At 48.3% G+C, this 20,546-nt stretch overlaps 1 protein-coding gene across 3 annotated transcripts; it reads left to right on the top strand.

Moving 5' to 3' along the window:
• Nucleotides 1-39: 39 nt before the first annotated feature.
• On the top strand, nucleotides 40-20,284 carry Cars2 (cysteinyl-tRNA synthetase 2, mitochondrial). 3 transcript variants are annotated; one of them, XM_051181985.1, is made up of 15 exons: nucleotides 40-233; nucleotides 411-461; nucleotides 2,007-2,124; nucleotides 5,650-5,721; nucleotides 6,222-6,327; nucleotides 7,105-7,188; nucleotides 10,472-10,601; nucleotides 11,200-11,333; nucleotides 13,850-13,917; nucleotides 15,540-15,606; nucleotides 15,984-16,122; nucleotides 16,644-16,767; nucleotides 17,907-18,005; nucleotides 19,640-19,846; nucleotides 20,102-20,284. In XM_051181985.1, the coding sequence occupies exons 1-15, from the start codon at nucleotides 55-57 to the stop codon at nucleotides 20,171-20,173; spliced, it is 1,650 nt and encodes a 549-aa protein (XP_051037942.1). In that variant the 5' UTR covers nucleotides 40-54; the 3' UTR covers nucleotides 20,174-20,284. The 3 variants fall into 3 exon arrangements, with proteins under 3 accessions (XP_051037942.1, XP_051037941.1, XP_051037943.1); XM_051181984.1 differs by having other exon boundaries at nucleotides 10,469-10,601; XM_051181986.1 differs by lacking the exon at nucleotides 5,650-5,721 and having other exon boundaries at nucleotides 10,469-10,601.
• The last annotated feature ends 262 nt before the right edge of the window (nucleotides 20,285-20,546 follow it).

The following is a 20,546-nucleotide window of genomic DNA, read 5'->3' as shown; positions in this document are numbered from 1 at the left end:
GGGGCCTGGCCTGCGGCTTTTGCCTTCTGCCTGTTCTCAGGGTCTGTCCCGGACATGCTGCGGGCTCCTAGGTCTGGGCCGGGCATTCGGCTGCTCCGGGACGCGGTGGGTCTCGGGCGACGCGGGCGAGCATGGCAGAGACCACAAGGCCAGGACACCGGCGTGCAGGTGCACAACAGCCTCACAGGCAGGAAGGAGCCTTTGATCGTGGCCCGCACGGACGCTGTCTCCTGGTGCGTGCGCCGGCGGGGTGGGGCGTGGCGTGGTGTGAGAGTCTGCAGAGGCAAATCAACCCTGCAACCCGCCAGTGTGATCCTAGAGCAGTCACCTAAACACCATGCGTGTTTGTTATCGAGAGCTTAGGACTCTTCCCCAGATATCTCACGTGGTAAGTCTTAATATGTTCTCAGGTATAGCTGTGGACCGACTGTGTACGACCATGCACACCTTGGCCATGCTTGGTGAGTTTCCTGGATTTGAATTTTGTGACAAAATCAGAGGGTCATTTATTATGGAAAGGGTAAGTTGTTAGCTTGTTTTTTAATCTGCTAAGTGAACTGAGTAATGACAGCATTCTGGGAATTGTGAGACCTGAGAATGTCTAGTCTCGTTAGTAGCTTTTTGAGTTGTATACTCATTGCTCAGGTCTGGACATTCAGAGATTGGTGTGGAGGAATGCAAAGTGACCCATTTGCGAATTAGATATTTCTAAGGTTGGTCCAGGGACCTGAATCCAACCCTGAGGTGTTTTTGCCTGGCCTTGAATGGGTCACTTTCTTGCTAGAGTCCTGGTTCTTATTTTGAGTAGACACCGAAATGACAACAGCTCAGTGTTTGGAATCTTCATGATATATATGAAATTATATGAAGTGCCGCTTAACACAGCACCCAATGTGACTTGTTGTATGTCCTGGGATAGACAGTGGTAACTGTTGCACCACACTGGATGAAGTTCCTTCTGCGATTGTTGACATTCCCCATTTCCTAATATCTTGTTTGTTGTCTTGGACATTTTTACTTGGGTATTTTTAGAACTAAAACACAAGTGTGCAGGGCAGAGAACATCATCAGACGTCATCAAGTGCTTTTTCCTCTTTTGAGAAACAGTGGCTTAGAATACCACAAGTAGGCCAAGGCCAAGCTGGCTGTCCAGTGAGTCTCAAGGATCCACCTGTCTGCCTCCCTTGCACTGGGATAATATGGAGAATCCTAGTTCTAGAACATAAAACTGGTAAACCCTTGTCATTTGACTTTTTGTTGATGTTGTATTATAGGAGTTTTTACACTTTTAGATAGATGCAAACTCACTCAACAACAGCTCTAAACGTCAGACAACAATACCTTATCCCAGGCTAATGTGATTGCTTTGGTTGCTTCTTGAAGGACCCTTGTGGGCCTCCAGGTAGGACCCAGTTTGTAAAGAAGTACACAGTCTGGAAGTTACATAGTGGTGTGTTAAATTATAACATGTTCCTTTTCAAGAATAATGAGGATGGGGCAAAAATGGCTCACTGGATAAAAGCACCCCCTGTACAAGCATGATGACCTGAGTATGATCCCCAAGACTCACATGGTGAAAGGGGAGCACTGAGTCCCACAAACTGTCCACTGACCTCTGTCCACATTCGTGCTGCTGTAGTATGCACAACCACTCTGTATGCACACACACAAACACATCACATACACACCAATAATAATAAATAAAATTGGGGACTGGAGAGGTGACTTAGTGCTTAAGAGTACTTGTAGTTTGTAAAGGAACTAGGTTCAGTTTCCAGCACCCACATGGTGACTCACAACCATTTGTATCTCTAATTTCAGGGGCTCTGACACCCTCTTTTGACCTCCTTAGGCACCAAGTAAACATATGGTGAACATACATACATGCAGGCAAAATACATGTACATGAGCTAAAGCAAGTTAATCAAAAATGAAATAGTTTTAAGTTAAAAATAGAATAACAATGTTGATTCTGTGTCAAAGACAATCCAACAATTTTCTTTCAGCTCATACGTTAGATTTGATATTATCCGAAGGATCCTGACCAATGTGTTTGGATGCAATGTGGTCATGGCGATGAGCATTACAGATGTGGATGATAAAATAATCAGAAGAGCTAATGAGGTGAGCGTGGCAGCTTTATGGTGTTTGGCAACCTGGTGGCTGAGTGGCAGGCCTTTGCTGATTGTATTTTTGAGTATTCCTTTTTTTTTTTTTTTTCAGTTTGTTTATTTTTTATTTGCATTGGTGCAAGGGTGTCAGATCCCAGCAAGGTGTGTGCCAACACCACCTGGTGCATGCAGTGCTATATTATGAAAATCATACTTGGTGTCTCAGTGATCAAGCCAGAGTCACTCTTCTGATTCAGGGCACCAGCTTGCATGACTGGCTTTCTGGGAAGATGGTGGAATGTGCTGAAGGCCTGGCTCAGTGGCTCCCTGTGAAGGAGGGGATAGCTAACTTGCAATGATTCACATGATAAGTTGAGATATGATCTGGAATAGCAACACTAAGGTTTTTGTCACTTGCCCTGTGTAGTTTCTGTTATGGTGAGTGTCCCACTGTGTCATATGACCAGCCAGCTAGGGAATGAAATGTAACCACCTGACTTTGAGAGTAAGGTTTTCTCGAATAGAGTATCAAGGAGGGAGTAGCCCAACTAGATGTTTACACATATTGGAAAAGCTATAGACAATACTTTTCTATATGTATGTGCATATATGTGTTGTGTGTTTACTTTCTCTGGGCTGAACAAGCATTACTATTGGGAATCAGAGCAACTGTGGTCACCCTGTCATGGGACCCTCAGAGATCATTTCTACTACATTTCCCTCCCAGGGGAGGAGGAGGCCCTCATAGCTCAGAGACTGAGTGGGATTCATCGTTGATGGGGCCGGGCTTCACTGTTGCTTAGTTGCCTTTTGGTCACCCATGCTTCTTTTGGGAACCCCATAAACTCACTGGCTTACCATGGACTTGGATGGAATCCTTCCTTTGGTTCATACCTGCTCTGTGTTTCCTTCCATCTCCCCTATAAAAGTCACATGGCACTGTGTGTGTGTGTGAGCGTGCAAGCGTGCGATCTATGGTAGCCTGTGTGTATTATCCTAGGGCAGGCAATTTGGTGAGAATTAAGGTGTCTGTGCTCTTCTTCCTTTGTCCCTTCTTCCTTCCCCTTTCTTCCTGTCCCTGCCTCCCACTCTCTGACCGTCTCTGCTCTACCCTCTTTCCAAGAAAGACTGTAGCAGTTAGACACTGTTGTACTGAACATGAATAAATAGATGATGGAACCTACTACAGAGTCTTGAAATACATATAATAATTAATGGGAATTTGTTTTATGATAAAAAGATGGCATTTCTAAATCAGTAGGGTTGGGGGAGTTGGGTTATTCAGTCAATAGAGTTGACAGTTGGGTAGCCATCTAGAGTTCAAGTTCAAGTCATGTCTCATGGCCAACTTAAAGCAGATCAGAGATGAAATATAAGATGAATGGAGCCACAGATTCCTGGCAAAAATCCCAGGAGGTTTCTGTGACCTCCTTAGGGAAGGGTCTCTCAGTATGTTTCCTAGGGCAAATCCATTTATGTAGAAAGACTCAGAAGTAGAAAAGATGGAAAATATAAACGGAGTTTTCAGTGTTCTGGGAGTGGCCATACTGTGTGAAACCTGAAGAGGAGAAGCTGAAGAGATGACTCAGAAGTTAAGCACGGTGGCTACCCCTCTGGAGGACCATGGTTCAGTTCCCAGCACCCACATGGCAGCTTAAAACTGTCTATAATTCAGTTCCAGGTACTTGACAACCTCTTCTGGCCACCTTGGTATTGCATACATGTGGTACACTGACATGTATGAAGGCAAACATCCATACCCATAAAGAGAGCTAATGAAAGATGAAAGCTATCAGGATCAAAATAAAAATGAATCTCAACAGAAATAGATACATGCAAAAAGAGTACCACAATATGTAAAAACAGTTGCTAAAAATGAGCAGGAGAAAAGTCAATAAAAAATAGGTTTTGGGCATCTAGACATGTGGGGGATGTACTCCAATTTAGTAAGAATTTAAAAAGGTAAAAATTGAGCTGGATGTGGTGGCACATGACTTTAACCCTAGTACCTGGGAGGCAGAAGCAGGCAGTTCTCTGTGAGTTCCAGGACAGCCAGGACTATACAGAGAAAAAACCCTGTCTCTAAAAACAAAGCCATAAAACCAACCAAATAAAAACATACAGCTGAAGGCATTTAGGTAGTGTGTTGACAAGGTCTGAAAGTGTGTTCAGTGCCTTAAAACTGTTCCTGGAGAGGGAATGTGACTGCTGGGCGTGTGGACCCCATGTCTTCAGCAGTGACATCACCGTGTTTGTGTATCTCTACACACTGCATCATCCCAGTGGTCTAAGGAGGTGAGCATTCTGCTTAGTGAAGAAGAGGGCAGTAGACTCCTGGACCACCCTCTGTCTCCCTGAGGTAGTCCTCCATTGTTGTTTTTCCGGGGTGACTCCTGCTTTAAAGCCCTGAGCAGGACATTAGCTACCAGTTCCACACGCACCACTGAGAAACCTCAGAAATTCTTGATGTCTTAGAGCAGAAATGTCTTCTCATGAGAAAGGAGACTTGTTTCCTGAGGTGGGGTGGTGTGCTTTGGGCAGGTCAAGTAGGTTGTGGGTTCTTGTGCATGGTGTGCATGAAGCCTGCTTGTAACGAGTACGAGAATCATATACAGAATGACATCTCCCATCACCTGCTTGTTTTGTTTTGTTTGAAAGGGTGTCACTATATAGTCCTGGTTGAGGTGGAACTCACTATGTAGACTAGGCTAGTCCCAAAAGAGCTCTACCTGCCTCAGCCTACCCAGTGCACTATCCAACACCTACTTCTTTTAAATTTTAAATTTTTTAAAAATGTATTTTTTTGACAGTTTCATATATGCATTTGTGTGTGCATGTTTCTTCCCATTTGATGTTCCCTCATTTATTTTTATAACCCATAAATATGAGCATGCCCCAGCCATGTGGAAAAGTAACTTTCCCTTTTCCAGCAGCCATCAGTTGCCAGGAGCTCTTCACTGGGTGGAGCCTCATTTGCTCCTACCCCATCTGTACTGTGATTATTGACAAGAACTGTGCTTCTGGGCTAGAACATCAGTGTCTCTGCCGGGTCCCAGCCACCTCTGAGAATCCAGCAGTCAGGGTGTATGTGCCCAGATGTTCTGTGTGGCACCCTCCTGAACACTCAGGAGCTCAGCACAGCCCCAGCCTAAGGACATTGGTACCAGTTCCCTGAGTACTGTGTCATGTTACTTCAGACACTTCTCTAAGGCAGGCATTTCTTACCATTTCTTCCTGCTGTAGGTGAGGTGATGGGTGAGATGATGACTGTTGCACTCATTTGCAGAGGGGAGGAGAGTTAGTTTCTTATCATTTGGTAGAAATGGTACCCAGATTCTCTTCATCCCCAGCGGTCAGGGCCCATAAGTCGTTTAACTACTGAGCTTTAGGGTAGATTTAACATTTAAAATCAATGTTCCCTTCTTGGGGCTGAGCCCCAGTGGGGTATGTAGTCATGGACCTGTCTTCAGGGGTGGCCTGGTCTGCTGTGATGGGTCTGCATGCTCAGCTGCTGACATGATTGTCTGACCTTGTGCAGATGAATGTGTCGCCTGCCTCTCTTGCCAGTCTTTTTGAAGAAGAATTTAAACAAGACATGGCAGCCCTGAAGGTAAGCTGTGGTTTGCCCTGCTGTAAAGGGCAGTGGTAGCTGCCCCACATAATCCTGAACAATCCAGTGCTAGTGCCTGAAGACAGGCCTTGTGGTGTCAAGACTGAAGGAAAGGACTCAAATCTAGACCGCCCAAGTACACCCTATGATGGGCTTAGTTTGGGGAGCTGATCCCTGGGGCATCAGGATGAGCTGGATCCTTCTCCTATGGGTCCGAAGGAGCCCATGTGTATGAGTTAGGATGTTGCCAGAACATCCCTGCTTTATCTTATATTCCCAACAGAATCAGGCACATTTCTGGCACCTGGGTCTGGCTGCCCGTCTTCTTCTTCCCCTCCAGTAGTCTTCTGTTGAGAGTAGAAGGGAAACCACACAGGAAAATCCAGTTGGATCACTGGGGCGTCATGACTCAGTATGGCTGCCACTGTGTTGTGCTGAGCCTGCACATGGCCCCCTGAGCTTGGAAATCATCCATGGTGACTGCCGCTGCCTCTTTCTAGGTTCTGCCGCCAACAGTGTACTTAAGAGTCACTGAGAACATCCCGAAGATCATTGCTTTTATTGAAGGCATCATTGCTCATGGCCATGCTTACTCCACAGCCACAGGTAGCACGAAAGTTAAAACTAATGGTTGGGGGACCCTGGTGGAGTTCTGAGATGCAGATCATGCTGGGGCTGATGTGTGCTGACCCTTTGCTGGCTGTGGTGCGGAGCAAATCTGTCCAGTTCATTTTTAAATTTTTTTTGATTTGTATTTACTTGTGTGCATGCACATGGTGTATTGTTGCACATAGAGGCCAGAAAAGGGAGTGAGGTCCCTAGGAGCTGGAGTTACAGGCAATTGTGAGCTGCCCAGTGTGGGTGTTAGGCACTGTGGGTCCTCTACAAGAGCAGCAAGCACTCCTAACTACCCATCCATTCTCTTTTCAGATTTTATTTTATCATTTTTAATTGTGTATCGTGTGTGTGTCAGGGGGGTTGAGACATGAGTGCAGTACACAGGCCAGAGAGGAGCATCGGATCCCTTGGAGCTGGAGTTATAGCCATGTTGTGAGCTGCCTAGTGTGAGTGCTGGTGCTCTATAAGAGCTCTGGGTCCTACAGGAGTAGTCTAACTACCAAGCTCCTCTCCAAGCTCCTCAGGTTCTTGCTTCAGCTTTTTTTTTTACAACCATAGAACACAGGAAGCTAGTCCCGACCTGTACAGATGCTCACTGTATTTTTCAGTTTGGAGTGTGTGTGTTGTGATGTGGTTTACATATGCATGTGTGTACAGTCTTCTGTGCTGATACTGTAGCTGCTTGTTAGTTGTTAGGCTTTCACAGATGTGTCTGCTTCCCTCACATGGGGAAGTGCTGAACTCATAACTGTCTATGTTAAACAGGCAGTGTCTACTTTGATCTGCAAGCTCGAGGGGACAAGTACGGCAAGCTCATCAGTGTGGTTCCCAGTGCACCTGCAGAGCCAGGTGGGTGATGATGGGTGTGCTGAGGGCCTCAGCCTCTGAATGTGGGGTTCTGAGGTTGGATCTGGAGCAGGGGAGACATGGGCTGACTTGAGGGTCATTAGCCCTACCGTGGAGTTAATCCACTTCTATGAATAGACGAGACTAGCAGAAGATGGTTTGAATGCAAGTTCAGCATCCTGTGCCTCTGTCCTGCTCTGTACCCAGCTGCGCTATCTGCTCCCTCTCCTGCTAGAATTTTCTCTGCATGGGACAGCATGCATAGTGTGACCTATGCAGGTCTCTGGCTGCTTTGTGTTCTCGGGGCTTCTATAGAATTTCTCCTGTATTCCTCCCCCACATCTTCTGCCACTTTTCCAAAGAACTGTCCCTGTTTGCTCAGTGGGATTTGCTAGTTGTGTTACATGGCTTCTTACAGATTGGTAATTAATGTACAGGCGTAGTCAAACTCTGAGTGTCTGTGGATAGAGATTTGTGGATAACACATTTGATACCAACCTAATTTAAAATTTTTATTATTTATTTTTGAGACAGAGTTTTTCTGTAGCTCTGGCTATCCTGGGACTTGTTATGTAGATCTGGCTTCAGAGTGAGGTCAAGTACTGGGATTAAAGGTGTGTGTCACCATCCATATCTTAAGTCTAATTTGTTTTTTTTTTTTTTTTTTTTTTTTTTTTTTGAGACAGGGTTTCTCTGTATTGCTTTGGAGCCTGTCCTGGAATTAGCTCTGTAGACCATGCTGGCCTCGACCTCACAGAGACCTGCCTGCCACTGTCTTCCAAGTGCTGGGATTAAAGGCATGCACCACCAATGCCTGGCTTTAAATCTAATTTTTAATAGTCTTGTTTACTTGACTCTCAGAAATGGTTTGTTACTTTTCCCCAGTCCATAGCCTCCTGTTGTGGCCATTCACAGTGGAGCATTCTGGGATTCCCATACCGATGGGGATGGTTTGAGGCAGGCTTGGGTTGTGCCTTCCAGGAAGAGGACTTTGGGAGAGTTGCAAGTTCCTGCAGAAGCAAGCTAGTTTTATTGGCTTGTATTTGGCTTGAGGGACAAGGTCTCGTGTAGCCTAGGCTAACCTGGAACTTGTTGCTCAGCAGAAGGTGCCCTGGAACTCAGGCCCTGCTCTTACTCTCAAGTGTGGCCCAGCTTTTGATTTTATTTCCGCTGGCTTTGTGTTTTTCAGGGCCACTTGAGGTCCACAGTTCAACAGAGTGAAGGTACAGAATTCTCATTGGACCTCTTCCCCTGCACAGCCCCTATGCCCCTTCCCCCAGAGCAGTCTGAGGCATCAGTGCCTCCATCACCTTAGTCTGCAGGTCGTTAGCACACCCCTTGGTGTGGACAAATGTTTGAACAAATGCCACATGCCATGTTCCCACATGACAGTTCCCACACCATCCCTGAGACCATATGTGCTCCGTGCTTCTCCTGTATCTTGTTACCTCAACCCTGGAGCTTTTCACTGTGCATAGCTTTGTTTCTCCTGAATGTTGCAAAGTTGTACACATTCAGCCCAAGCCTTTCCAGGTCGGTTTTTCTCAGCAATAGACATTTGTGTTTTGCTTTTTGGAGACTGTCTTTCTTGATACAATGTAGCCCAAGGTGGCCTTGATCTGTATAATCTCCTCCTGCCTTAGCCTCCAGGGTACCAGGGTTAGAAGAATGCTTACCATGCCCAGCTAGTAACATAGTTGAAGCTCTGTAGGTCTTTGGTAGCTCTGCTCTCACTGATACTGAATAATGGATGTTCCATTGTCTGTGTGTCTAGTGTCTGCTTGCTAGAGTTTCTTAGTCCATCCACTTATTAAAGTCCATCTTGACTGCATTCATGTTTGAGCAGTTTAGGGATAAGAAGACTGCTGTGAGTTTCCACCTACAGGATTTCACCTGAATGTTTTCAGTATCTCTGGTAAGCACCAAGGAGTATAATGGCTGTGTCACATGGAAAACCTATTTGGTTTTGTGAGAAGTTGCCAGCATCCCCAGCAAGGAAGGGATAACTCTCCCCAGCCCCTCTGTACTCTCAGGGCAGCATTGTTGGAAGTCCCTGCCTTATTCACAATCACAGTGTAAATAAAGGTTTGAAACTGGGGACTAGTGCAGCAAAACAAAGGTACTGAGCCCTTGTGGTGCCATGACAGGCACCAACCACTCCTCTGTGTGTGTGTGTGTGTGTGTGTGTGGTGTGTGTGTGTGTGAGAGAGAGAGAGAGAGAGAGAGAGATTTCAGAGCAAGGGTTTTCATGGTATGCAAATTTTGAATTGTAGCAATAACAGGATTGGAACAGACCGAACTGGGCCATGCTTGGTGACTTCTGGGTTGAAGTCCTGTGGTCACCCCAGTGAAGAGAGGTGGCCCTGGCCCAAGTCAAGCTCTGGCTATTTGGGAGCAACCACTCCCTTAAGGCAGTGCTCGCCTCCTCTCCTCACCATCCCAAGTTTCTGCACGGCCCACATGTGGGTCCTGGATACTGTGGTTATCTCTAGGTATCCCGAGTCTTCTATACGAGTTCTGCATTCTTCCCTGCCATTATTCTGAAGAACCACCTCCCACCCCATCCCCATTTGCTAAGCAGGTTTGTCTCTGCTGTCCTGCTGAACTGTCTGTTCCTGCCAGCTTTGCTCCACATCAGTGTGTGGCAAACCCCTGTGATACCCGGCCTTCCCTGCCCATGTCAGTCCTATTTACTAGCCTGCGATTCTCAGTGGGTCCCACTGTGTGCTGTGCTCAGTACACATGTGGCATTGTGGGGCAGAGGTCCAGACTGATCTGTGACCTCATTTCTGTCCATGTAAGTAGGGACAGTAAATCCAGTGACAGCCACGAATGGGTAAATTGAATATGATTGGCATTTAAGAGGGGACTTAAACAGCTCAGCTCGCTCTTCCTCTCCTGACTTACCTTGTCCTCTATCCTGATGTCCCTCTAAATGCCACCTTTGCCCTCAGTAGGATTGCTGTCATTGTGGAAAATGTCACGTAGGAACCTAGTCACTCAAAGGTAGCGGAGCAGAACTGGCTATACGCTGGGTTCAGGTCCCTTGGCAGCAAGTGCCCTGGTGTTTGCAGGCCCGGCTGTGCCCTCTGTGACCTGACATCTTGGATACTGTGCCGCTGCTCTGCTTATTGACTTGGAGTCATTCACCCCACTGGGGAAGAGTAGAGCACATTGGGAAGAGGCATGAGGTTTGCATAGAGGGGACACACCATCATCTGGCTGGCACACAGGTGGCAAGTGATGCACTGAGGTTTCTCACTCTTCAATGCTCTGTCACCAGCAGTTGACTCTGATAAACGGCACGCCGGCGACTTTGCCCTGTGGAAGGCAGCCAAACCTCAGGAGGTATTCTGGACCTCGCCATGGGGAGACGGACGGCCTGGTTGGCATATTGAGTGCTCCACCATGGCCAGGTAAGACTCCAGCAATTCCTAAGCTTCGAGTGTTGAAGCCCAGTGTGACAGGGTGGCCTGGCAGAAGGCGAGAACAGTGGAGACTAGAGGGCAGCTACCGGGGCCGGGGATGCATGAAGAGGAGTGCCCAGCCCAGCCCAGGGCGTGCCCAGCCTTTTTGTGTAGTTTCCTGTTAGCAGAACAGGCTCCTGTCACACAGCAGCAGGTATACCTCAGATCTCAGAGCATGTAATGCAAGGGCCACATCAGGAAGGACCTTAGCTAGGCATGGCACCTCTGAAAAGGCATTTTGAGGACATGTATGTGCCCTGGCCAGCCCACCTCTCCAGAGTGCAGAATCTACCTCTGTCTCAGGAATAGCCCCTCCACCAGCTGGGAGAGTTCTACTACCCTTCCTATCCTCAGGCAACCCTGTGTTTCCCTGGGCTTCTGATGACAGCTCCCACAGTTGGTCCCCTCCCTCCCTGTAAGCCTGGTAGATCCAAGTGCAGCTGGGCAGAACCATGTTTTCATGGTGTGAGCAGTGCTTCAGGGAATGAGTGTGAGGTGTGAACCTGATGCTGAGGCTACTCATAGATGCTTGCACCCTGCCCTGCAGCGAGGTGTTTGGAAGCCAACTGGACATCCACACAGGCGGTGTAGACTTGGCCTTCCCACATCATGAAAACGAAATAGCGCAGAGTGAAGTCTTCCACCAGAGTCAGCAATGGGGAAATTACTTCCTGCACTCTGGTAAGCCTGGCTTGTTCTGTCAGCTCTGTAGATGGGCTTGATGAAATCATTGTTTGGGTTTCTGTAGAATCTTTTTTTCATGTATATATACAGTGTATCTCTACACTGATCATGTCCACACTCCAGTCCAGCCTACCACTGCTTTTTTTTTTTTTTTTTTTTTTTTTTTGGTAATTCTTTGAGTTCAGTTAGTGTTGACTGATCTTGTTGGCTTCATCTTGTGTCAGTCTTGTATTGGTAACCATGGCTGCAGCAAGCAAGCTCCTGAGTACAACAGCCACATTTTATCTAGAAGACATTTCACAGCAGCCGTCTCTGTCTTCTGCCTCTTGGATTCTTTCTAGGTTTTTTTTTTTTTTTTTAAATCTGAGATGTCCCTTGAGCCTGGAGGGTCTAGATCTCCTGTTAGGGCTGGGTATTCAACAGCCACGTACCTTTAGCACTTTGGCTGCCCTGACAGCTGTCCACTGCAGTAAACATAAGTATTTAGAAGGCCTTTTGATGTAGTGTTGCTTAGCCAAACAATAATAGTAGGCTCCCTGCTGAGGCCTGTGACTCCTGAGTCATTGGCTTTTGGCCAGGTTTACAGCACCTGTGGAGCAGGTCTCATGCCAAGTCAGAAAGTGCTCAGTTACTACATTGCTTAAGTACATTGAAGAGAATCTCAGAGGCACCAAAATGCATCCATGTTACAACAAAGGGAAGAAAACTCAGTACTTCCTCTTGGGTTAATTTGGTTGGTTGTTACATTGTTCTCTTAGAAGCAGGTTAAACAAACAGGCTGAATACACAGTAGAATTTCAGGCTGTCTTCAGTGACCTCAGGGTAAATTAATAACTTGGCTGTGATGCCCAGTAAAAAGTTCCATTGTCTTTGAATATACAAAGTATTTCCCTAAAATATTGCCACAAGTTACGGGCACAGCTTGCCTCCCAGGTTGATATTGTAGCATTTGGAGGTCACTGCTGGGGGATGCCATTAATGATTCTTCTTCCTCAGAGGACAGCACAGCACCTTGGCTCCCAGGTTGATATTGTAGCATTTGGAGGTCACTGCTGGGGGATGCTGCTAATGATTCTTCTTCCTCAGAGGTCAGCACAGCACCTGTTTGGGGGGAGTTCTCAGGGTCAGCACTTCCAGAGGGGCAGAGGCGGCGGGTGAATTCTCTGTGAGTGTGAGAGCAACTTAGTCTACATAGTGAGTTCAAGAGCAGCCAGGAGTACATAGAGAGACTTGTCTCAAAAATTCAGCTCCCTCCAACAACAGCAATGAAACCCACAGAATCCAGTGTTTGGCAGTGGCCGTGGCTCCCAGAAGCAGGTCAGAGGTGGAACTGAGCCTGACTCTGAACTTGGTGGCATCATGGTAATGGGTGGTAAGCAGGAAAATGCATGTGTTGAGTGTGCTGAAGGTCCCAAGGTCAGCAGTGCCCTTTCAAATGACTGCTAGGCAGATGAGGCAGAGGAAGGATGCAGGTTTGGCAGCAGTGGGATCATGGGATACTACACACAAGCATCTACAACATGGACATGTGCAAATGCAGTTCCATTGAGTTCTAGAATCTGGATGTTGTGGTGCCCTGTAGGGTGACATTAGTGATGCTGCTTACATCACCAAGAGAGGCTGGGCTGCTGGCCTGGTACATGCCCATACCCTGTGTTGTTGACATCCAATGCATTTTTTTTTTTTTTGCAGCTACTATCAATACAGCTAATTCAATGTATATGCAGCTAATATCAATGTATATGATGTATATATAAAACTAGCGGCTCACCGCTATGTTTCATCGGAGAGGGCACATTTTTAATAAATTCCCAGGAAAATCAATCTTGCAGCACCCTCTATGTGAAGGTGCATTTGAAAAAGAAGGAAAATCTGTCTGGAACAGCAAGACCCTCCTCTGGAGATGAGCATTGTTGAGACACACCCCAGTTAGAAGCTCCCTGAGTGGGTCTGGTTTTCCGCCTGTATTTCATGTACCTGTGGGAAGATAGCTATAAAAGAAAAACAGACAGCCATATCCCAAACCTGGGTGACCAATGACAGATGACCAGCCAGTTCATCAGTGTTTCTGAATAGGACAGGAATGCATGGGTGAGGAAGCAGGGCTGCCCATCCTACTCTGTTGGCTGGGGGGGGGGGGCTGAGTGGGCCTGTTATTGTGTACCACTGTGGTGCAGTCTTGTCCTGAAGGGCTGCACACATCACACACTGCAGGTGCAGGTTCCTATAGGTGTGAGTTACTGCCCTCTGTCCGGGGGACACAAGCCTCGTGGCTCCATGGGCCCAGCTATGTGCTGGATCAGGGCTATGGATAGAGAAGCTGATCCACTCTGGTGTCCTGTTAACTGTATAGGGGTCTGCCCAACTCAGGGTGACCAGGCCCTGCTATGGTGGGACTCACGGCGGGCCTAGAAGAGGCTGTAACTGTAGGGGATCTCCTCACCCAATTCAGGGTGACCTGAGGCGTGGTCTCCTCACTCAACTCAGAGTGAATGCTTTTATTTTTATTTCAGGGCATTTGCATGTGAAAGGCAAAGAAGAAAAAATGTCCAAATCCCTAAAAAACTACATCACCATTAAGGTAATGTTCGGCTGCGTGCTCTCCTCTGTGTGCAGTGGCTGATGGCTGCTGAAGTGGCGTGTGGCCCCCTCCGGGAGCCACTCTTTCTTGTCTCAAGGCCCTCGGCCCCTCCTCAGGCCAGCTGTTCTCTCCACTGCTTCCACTGTGGACCTGCCTTTCTTCCCACCTTCCCAGAATTGCATCTCTTTCTTCTTTTTGTAAATTTTTAAGAGATTTGATATTTTTATTTTGTGTATGCGAGTGTTCTTCTTTTTGTAAATTTTTAAGAGATTTGATATTTTTATTTTGTGTATGCGAGTGTTTTTCCTGTATGTTTGCCTGTGTGTGCATGCTTGCTGCCTGTGGAGGCCAGAAGAGGCCACTGGATCCGTATTGATCCCTGAGCCTTGGGTGCAGGAGTTATGTTGTAGATGGATGAGTTGGAACTGGGCTGCTTCTCTTATGGTCTCTGTCTACTGAAAGAGAAGTTTCCTCGATGAGTGGTAGAATTACACTTATCTGTGGCATAAGAACAAATATTTAGAGTGTAGTTAGGGATTGTGCTGATTTAGTAAGAGGTGGTTATAGGGTTCCCCTGTAAGATCCATGACTTCACTAGCCCTAGGCAGTTGGCTAGGTTTCCAGGACCAATGGGCCTAAGTTCAGTTCATTAGAGTTGTTGGTTACCTCCAAGGTATGGGTATCATTATTGCACCCATAGAGTTTAACAGCTCACAGGCATCACAGCTGGCTAGCACCATTGGTTGCTCCCCTGCTTTGGAAGTTTGCATAGACCAGTATGAAAGCTGGTCTTCAGGGAGGACCAGCATCGTCAGTGGGCAGGGAACAGTGCCATCACATGGGCTGGGTGGGGGCCCTCAACCCTCATCTCAGTCGAACCCTGAGTTTGGATGTCAGCTTGTTTTGACCTCGACTGAGCTGTCATTGTCTCTTCTCCAGTGAGGCCAGGTGAAATGTGCCCTCTCTTCTTGCTGTGCACACTGTCCCGGTCAGTCATTAGGCCTCTGCTAACAGCCAATGTTAGGTATGGGGCTCCAATGGCAGAGCTTGTTTCCCAGAACCCTGTTCACAGGAAGGTTGGGTATTCCCGTCAGCTCTCCCACAGGTATGAAAGTGACCATGGGATGTGATGAATGACAGAGCTGTCAGGGATTGATGGGGAATGGTCTTCTGTATATGTTTACCTTAGTGGTTGATGAATAAAACACTGTGGCCAATAGGGCAGCACAATAGGTGGGGGTCTAGGAGATGAGGATGATTCTGGAAAAGGTAGACACAGTGAGTCACCATGCTGGGCATAACCAGGTAAGCCACAGCCTCATGGCAATACATAGATTCATAGAAATGGGTTAATAATTAAGACAGAGCTAGCCAATTAGAAACCTCAGCCAACGACCATTAGCTTTATAATTAAGGTAGTGCCCATGTGTTTCTCTGGGGCTGAGAAGGACGGTGGGACCTGGCGGGCCAGAAAGCTCACATTACAGGGGACCAGTAGCGGTGAGGGTTGAGCACAAGAAGGCTTGGGTGAACACCCTGCATTTCATGCTGTCTGTACTTCCCCTGCATCGCCACACCCAGTGCTACAATCCTAAGTGACAGCTGCCTTCTTCTGTTTCTAGGACTTCCTGCAGACTTTCTCACCTGATGTATTCCGGCTTTTCTGCATGCGCACCAGCTATAGGTCAGGTGAGCTGGCTCTCACATGTCTGGGGAAGCAGAACTCGCTTGTGTCAAATCCATCCAAGCATGTGGTTGCTGGCTTGCCACAGGATTACTAGAGAAGTGAGCCTGGAGGGAACTCCACTGGGAAACACAAGCTCAGTGCCCAAGGCAAGGCTTGTCTTTCCAGAGCCCACGGCCTGTCTGCCCATGTATGCACATGTCACTGAAGTAAGCCCTGTTGTCCAGCAAGCTCCAGAACAGTTTTCACTGGAACCTGTTCAGGGCCAGGTCCCATATGCCCAGGGAGTCCTTTGACCACCGCAATGTCTTCTGGTCTCTCAGGTACCATGTGCTTCAGGGCACACTGGGCATTTCTTCATTGACCATCTCTTCCTTTGCAGCCATTGAATACAGTGACAGTACCCTGTTGGAAGCCAAGCACCTGCTGCTGGGGCTGACCTCGTTTGTGGAGGATGCTCGAGCCTATGTAAAAGGGCAGCTGACCTGTGGCCCTGTTGGGGAAGGTGTGCTGTGGGAGAGGTGAGCAGTTCATACCTACTCGGCATTGTCACAGAGCCCACCAGGAGTACCTGCGGAAGGCCACCTCCCTCCTGCCGGCTGTCAGCCCCTCAGGAGCTGGTATCTAGTCATCCCCATTTCTCTCTTCTCCTGAGCCCCGCACAGGCCATGTTCATCTAGAGCTGGACATGTTTCCACTGTGTTCCAGTGGCTCACAATAGCTACACTTGTTAGGGAGGGGCTGTCGCATCTATAATTGACTATTTATTACACAGTCACTCAAGTGGATCCTGTGCTCTCAACAAGTGGGTAGGTTCTCTTCACTCCACAACTTTTTTATTTAGCTAAGGTGGTGGTGCAGACTCTGTTGTAAAACAGTAAACATGGCTGGGAAGGGTACCAGAGTTAAAACATTTTTATTTCTTAGGGGAAGATGTTTGTGTATTCAGGGTTGGTGGCAGGCCAGCCTAGGGCACCAGAGGGCTTCTGGAGAGCCCCTTACCTGCCTCTTCATCATAGTTGATGTCTGTATTTCACTCCAGGCTGGCCAGCACCAAGAAGGCCGTGAAGGCTGCGCTAGCCAATGACTTTGACACACCGAGGGCAGTGAATACCATCCTGGATCTTGTGCACCATGCGAACAGAGAACTTAGGGCAGTTTCCAAGGTGACTTGAAGAATCCTACAGATGTGGGGTGAGGTGGGGAGCTAGTCCTAGGGAAGAAATGGGCACCAACTCCACCAACCATCTAGACTGGCTCCCGAAGCTGGCAGTGTCAGGGCAGCTCCCAGTAAACCCTCCCTCCTGAGAGACTTCACAGGCTCAGCCTGCCACACATTCATGTCTCTTCACTCAGTAGTAAACAGACCATGGGCAGCAGGTGGATCATCTCTCTACCCCTGATAAAAAAAGATGGTTGTGTCACATGGCTTCCTGGTGGCTTACAGGCACCTGGAGGGATCAGAGTTTGTTGAAACAGAAAGTCTGACTGGATATGTAGCTCAATGGTGAAGTGTGTGCCTTGCGTACACAAGGTCCTGAGTTCAATCCCCAGGACCCATCGCCTCCCCTCTCCATAAGGAAAACCCCCAAACAGTGGGAAGCTATGTTGGGACCTGGGCTCAGATGCCAACCAGCTGGGCTCAGGCTACCTGCTGAAGCTGGTGCAGGGCATCCAGCATTATGGGGATGGTACCAGGTGGCCATGTAGTTTTGGATTCTTGAGTGTCACTATCAGCACCAGAGTGTGTCTCGACAAGTGACTAGAGGCTCAGTGTCTACACAGGCACCACACAGTCCCAGCACCTTTCTTCTTAGTCCCCTGCATGGTCAGCCCCAAGGTGTTCAGGGTGACATTACACACACTGAAGGCAACCAGTGGGCCACGCCAGCCATACTCAGGAAAGCCGGCTGCGGGTGCTCCCAGAGTTCTAGAAGCCTGCCTCAGCCTTCACTTCCAGGGATCACTTCCTGTGAGTCCCACACTACCCAGCCACCTCTGGGGATTGCTCTAGGGAGAAGGAAAATACAGGCTGATAAGGGGACAGGTTAGCACCTGCCATTCCAAGAATGGCACTTGGCCCATATGGGTCTCTGAGTTAGTTGACAAACACCAGATTCTCCGGGATTCTCTTGTTTTCTGCTCCAAATCTGAGGCCCACAGTTCCCTCTATCATGCCCCAGGTACTGTATGCATGGCCATGCTTAACCCACAGGACTTAGATGTACAAGGTACTGCCATGGTGTGAAAGAGCCCACAGAAACCAAAGCAGAAACACTCTGACCTCACACCCATCCTCTTGTAGGAAGCTGGTGGCCCAAGAAGTCCCACTGTGATTGGTGCCATAATCTCCTACGTTGAGCAGTTTTTCGAGACTGTTGGGATTTCTCTGGCACATCGACAGGTACATCCATCTCTTTCAAATGCTTTGCTCTGAAACTACCTACATATTACACACTCCTTTGGAAAGTGTTCACTGAAGGGTGGCTAGTCCCTGACTTGCACACTGGGGGCACAGTTAGCTGACAGTCCATTGACCAGCTTGCAGCAGAGTAGCGGTCAGCCTCTGTCTACCAGTTGTTCTGATGCCCCAGAGTACAGGAAGGTGCAGGGGAGAACATTTTCCCCTGAGCCATATGAGATGGCAGTGGGCATGAGTGGGTCCCTCGTTCCCTACACTTGGCATCTCTCTGGCTGCAGGAGGCCCTCTGGCTTCCCCACCTGCCCAGCGGGTCCCTTCACTGGACAGGTTCAGTTGCTGGGATGATTCTGCCTTCCCAGACCTTCCTCGATGTGATGTAAGCCAGCTGTGTGGGAGGTCCCCTCTGACTGTAGTGTCCCTCAAAGGAATGCTAGGTTATCCCTTCCTGTGATGTTCAGCTGTACCAAATAGACAGGACAAGGCTACCAGGTCTTCCCACAGCCCTCTCCTCCCTTCTAAGTGGGGAGAGGTCTTGGTCCTATGAATCCAGCCTGGTTCACAAGGAACACACAAGTCTCCTATCTACTCAGTTCCAGTTCATCTAAGTACATGGCTTATGAGGCATGTTCCCTAGATGTATCCCATCATCCTCTGGATGTCACTGTACAATTTCCATGCAGGTCTGTCAGTGCATGGAGGTGAGGTGTGTGTGCACCCAATTACATACACATGATTACATCTAACTTGGCTACCACTACACCTCTCTGTGGATCCTGAAGCCAAGGGTCACTATCCACTCAGCCCATGTACCCTGTTCCCACCTGTGTGCACAGGTAGAAGTCCCAAGGAGCTGTTCAGGGCAGCTCTTCTCTGTAGGTGGCCCCATGCACGGGCATCACCGTGGGTGCTTAAGTCCCCATTCAGGTCCCTCTCTCCTCACTCACTTCACTCTGCTTATGCCAGCTTCAAGGCTGTTCTGGAAGGACAAGGCAAGGGCTCAGAATCACCCCCCTCCCCAAAGCATCTCCATGTGCCTGGCTGTAGTCAAGCCACACTTCTGTCAAGGTCACTCTCCAATAGTGGCAGTCCTGCCCAGGCTTCTGTAGCCACTCCTAGGGTCTCTTGCTGGCTTCCAGACAGGTGCTTTTTGCTCTAACGGGACCAGCCTTTAGATCCCTTAGCCAGTGTCTGCACAGCTGGACAGATCACGGGAGCTCAGTATGTGCACACATGCACATAGGGTGGGCCACTTGACATTTATGGGGGCTCAAATGCCTGACTATGGCAAAAAAAGGTCTGTCTTCATTCATGCTGAAGGCTGCTAGACTTTCCTAAGGTGATAGGATTCTGCTGATACTTGCCATATCCTAAAATTGTTATTAGAGGCCTAGATGGGTGTTACCATCTTAGCCTGAGCCAGTAAAAGCATGAAGTGTTTTTCAGGGCCAGCCCTGGTGCTGACTAGCTTCATCCACCTCCAAGATTCCATAGAAAGTTCCAGCATTAGGACATGGACCAAGCTCAGAATCTCGATGAGTGTGGTCTCCCAGGCCATGGACGGAGACCCTGCCTTGCCCGGCACTCATTTAACAGCATCTCACTTAAATGAGGCTCAGTGTGTTTCAGGAGACAGCAGCACGGCAACACTGCACTGCGTGGTAGATGAACTCGTGCGCTTCAGGCTGAAAGTCCGCCAGTATGCATTGGCTACACCTGGGGCTACCGGGGAGGCCCGGAGACAGCAGCTCCAGGAGAGGCAGCCCTTGCTACAGGCATGTGATGCATTGCGCCAGGACCTCGCCACCCATGGCATCAATGTTAAGGTTAGCAATACTGCAAAGACAGGGGACACCATTGTCACAAGAGACAGTAAGGCAGATAGTGGGCAGTCATCTGGTGTCTGAGAGATGGCAGATGTAGAGGGATGTGAGAGGATGTGTAGACTGGAAGAACTGCCCAACTCCACCCATGTAGCAAGAAGCTGGCCCTGTCAGGGTGTGGGTTATCCCACTCCTGGCATCCCACTGCCGTCTCTGACTTCACTTTCTGACTTGTCACCTTGTCACCTTCTCCTACAGGACAGAGGCAACACAACCTCCACATGGGAACTGCTGGATCCAAGAACAAAACACCAGAACCCCGGAAGTTGAGGATGAGACAGTGGCAGACCACATGCCACCACGTCATGGCACCTGCTCTTTTGTGCTGAAAACTTTATATTAAAGTTGCCAATTGTGGCTGTTTAGCCATCAGTAAAGTGAGCCTGTGTTGTCCACTGGCCTGTGTTCAGATCTGCCTGGACAGTTACTCAGGCAGTACCATGATGGCCACATTCTCAACATCTCTTCAGTTAAGTTCACAGCAGCTATCAGGAGACATTCTTGATCATGGCTAGTCAGCCCTCATGACCAAGGATTAGATGATACAAGGGGAGCCAAAGAGCTGACCCCCATTAACTAGGCAAGTTGTTGAGTTGCCAGAGCATTCTATTGAAGGAGGCTCAGCAGGTAGAGAGGAGGCCAC

Source organism: Phodopus roborovskii, unplaced genomic scaffold (assembly GCF_943737965.1).
Source record: "Phodopus roborovskii unplaced genomic scaffold, PHOROB, whole genome shotgun sequence".
Lineage (NCBI taxonomy): Eukaryota > Metazoa > Chordata > Mammalia > Rodentia > Cricetidae > Phodopus > Phodopus roborovskii.
This window is presented reverse-complemented; position numbering and strand designations above follow the sequence as displayed.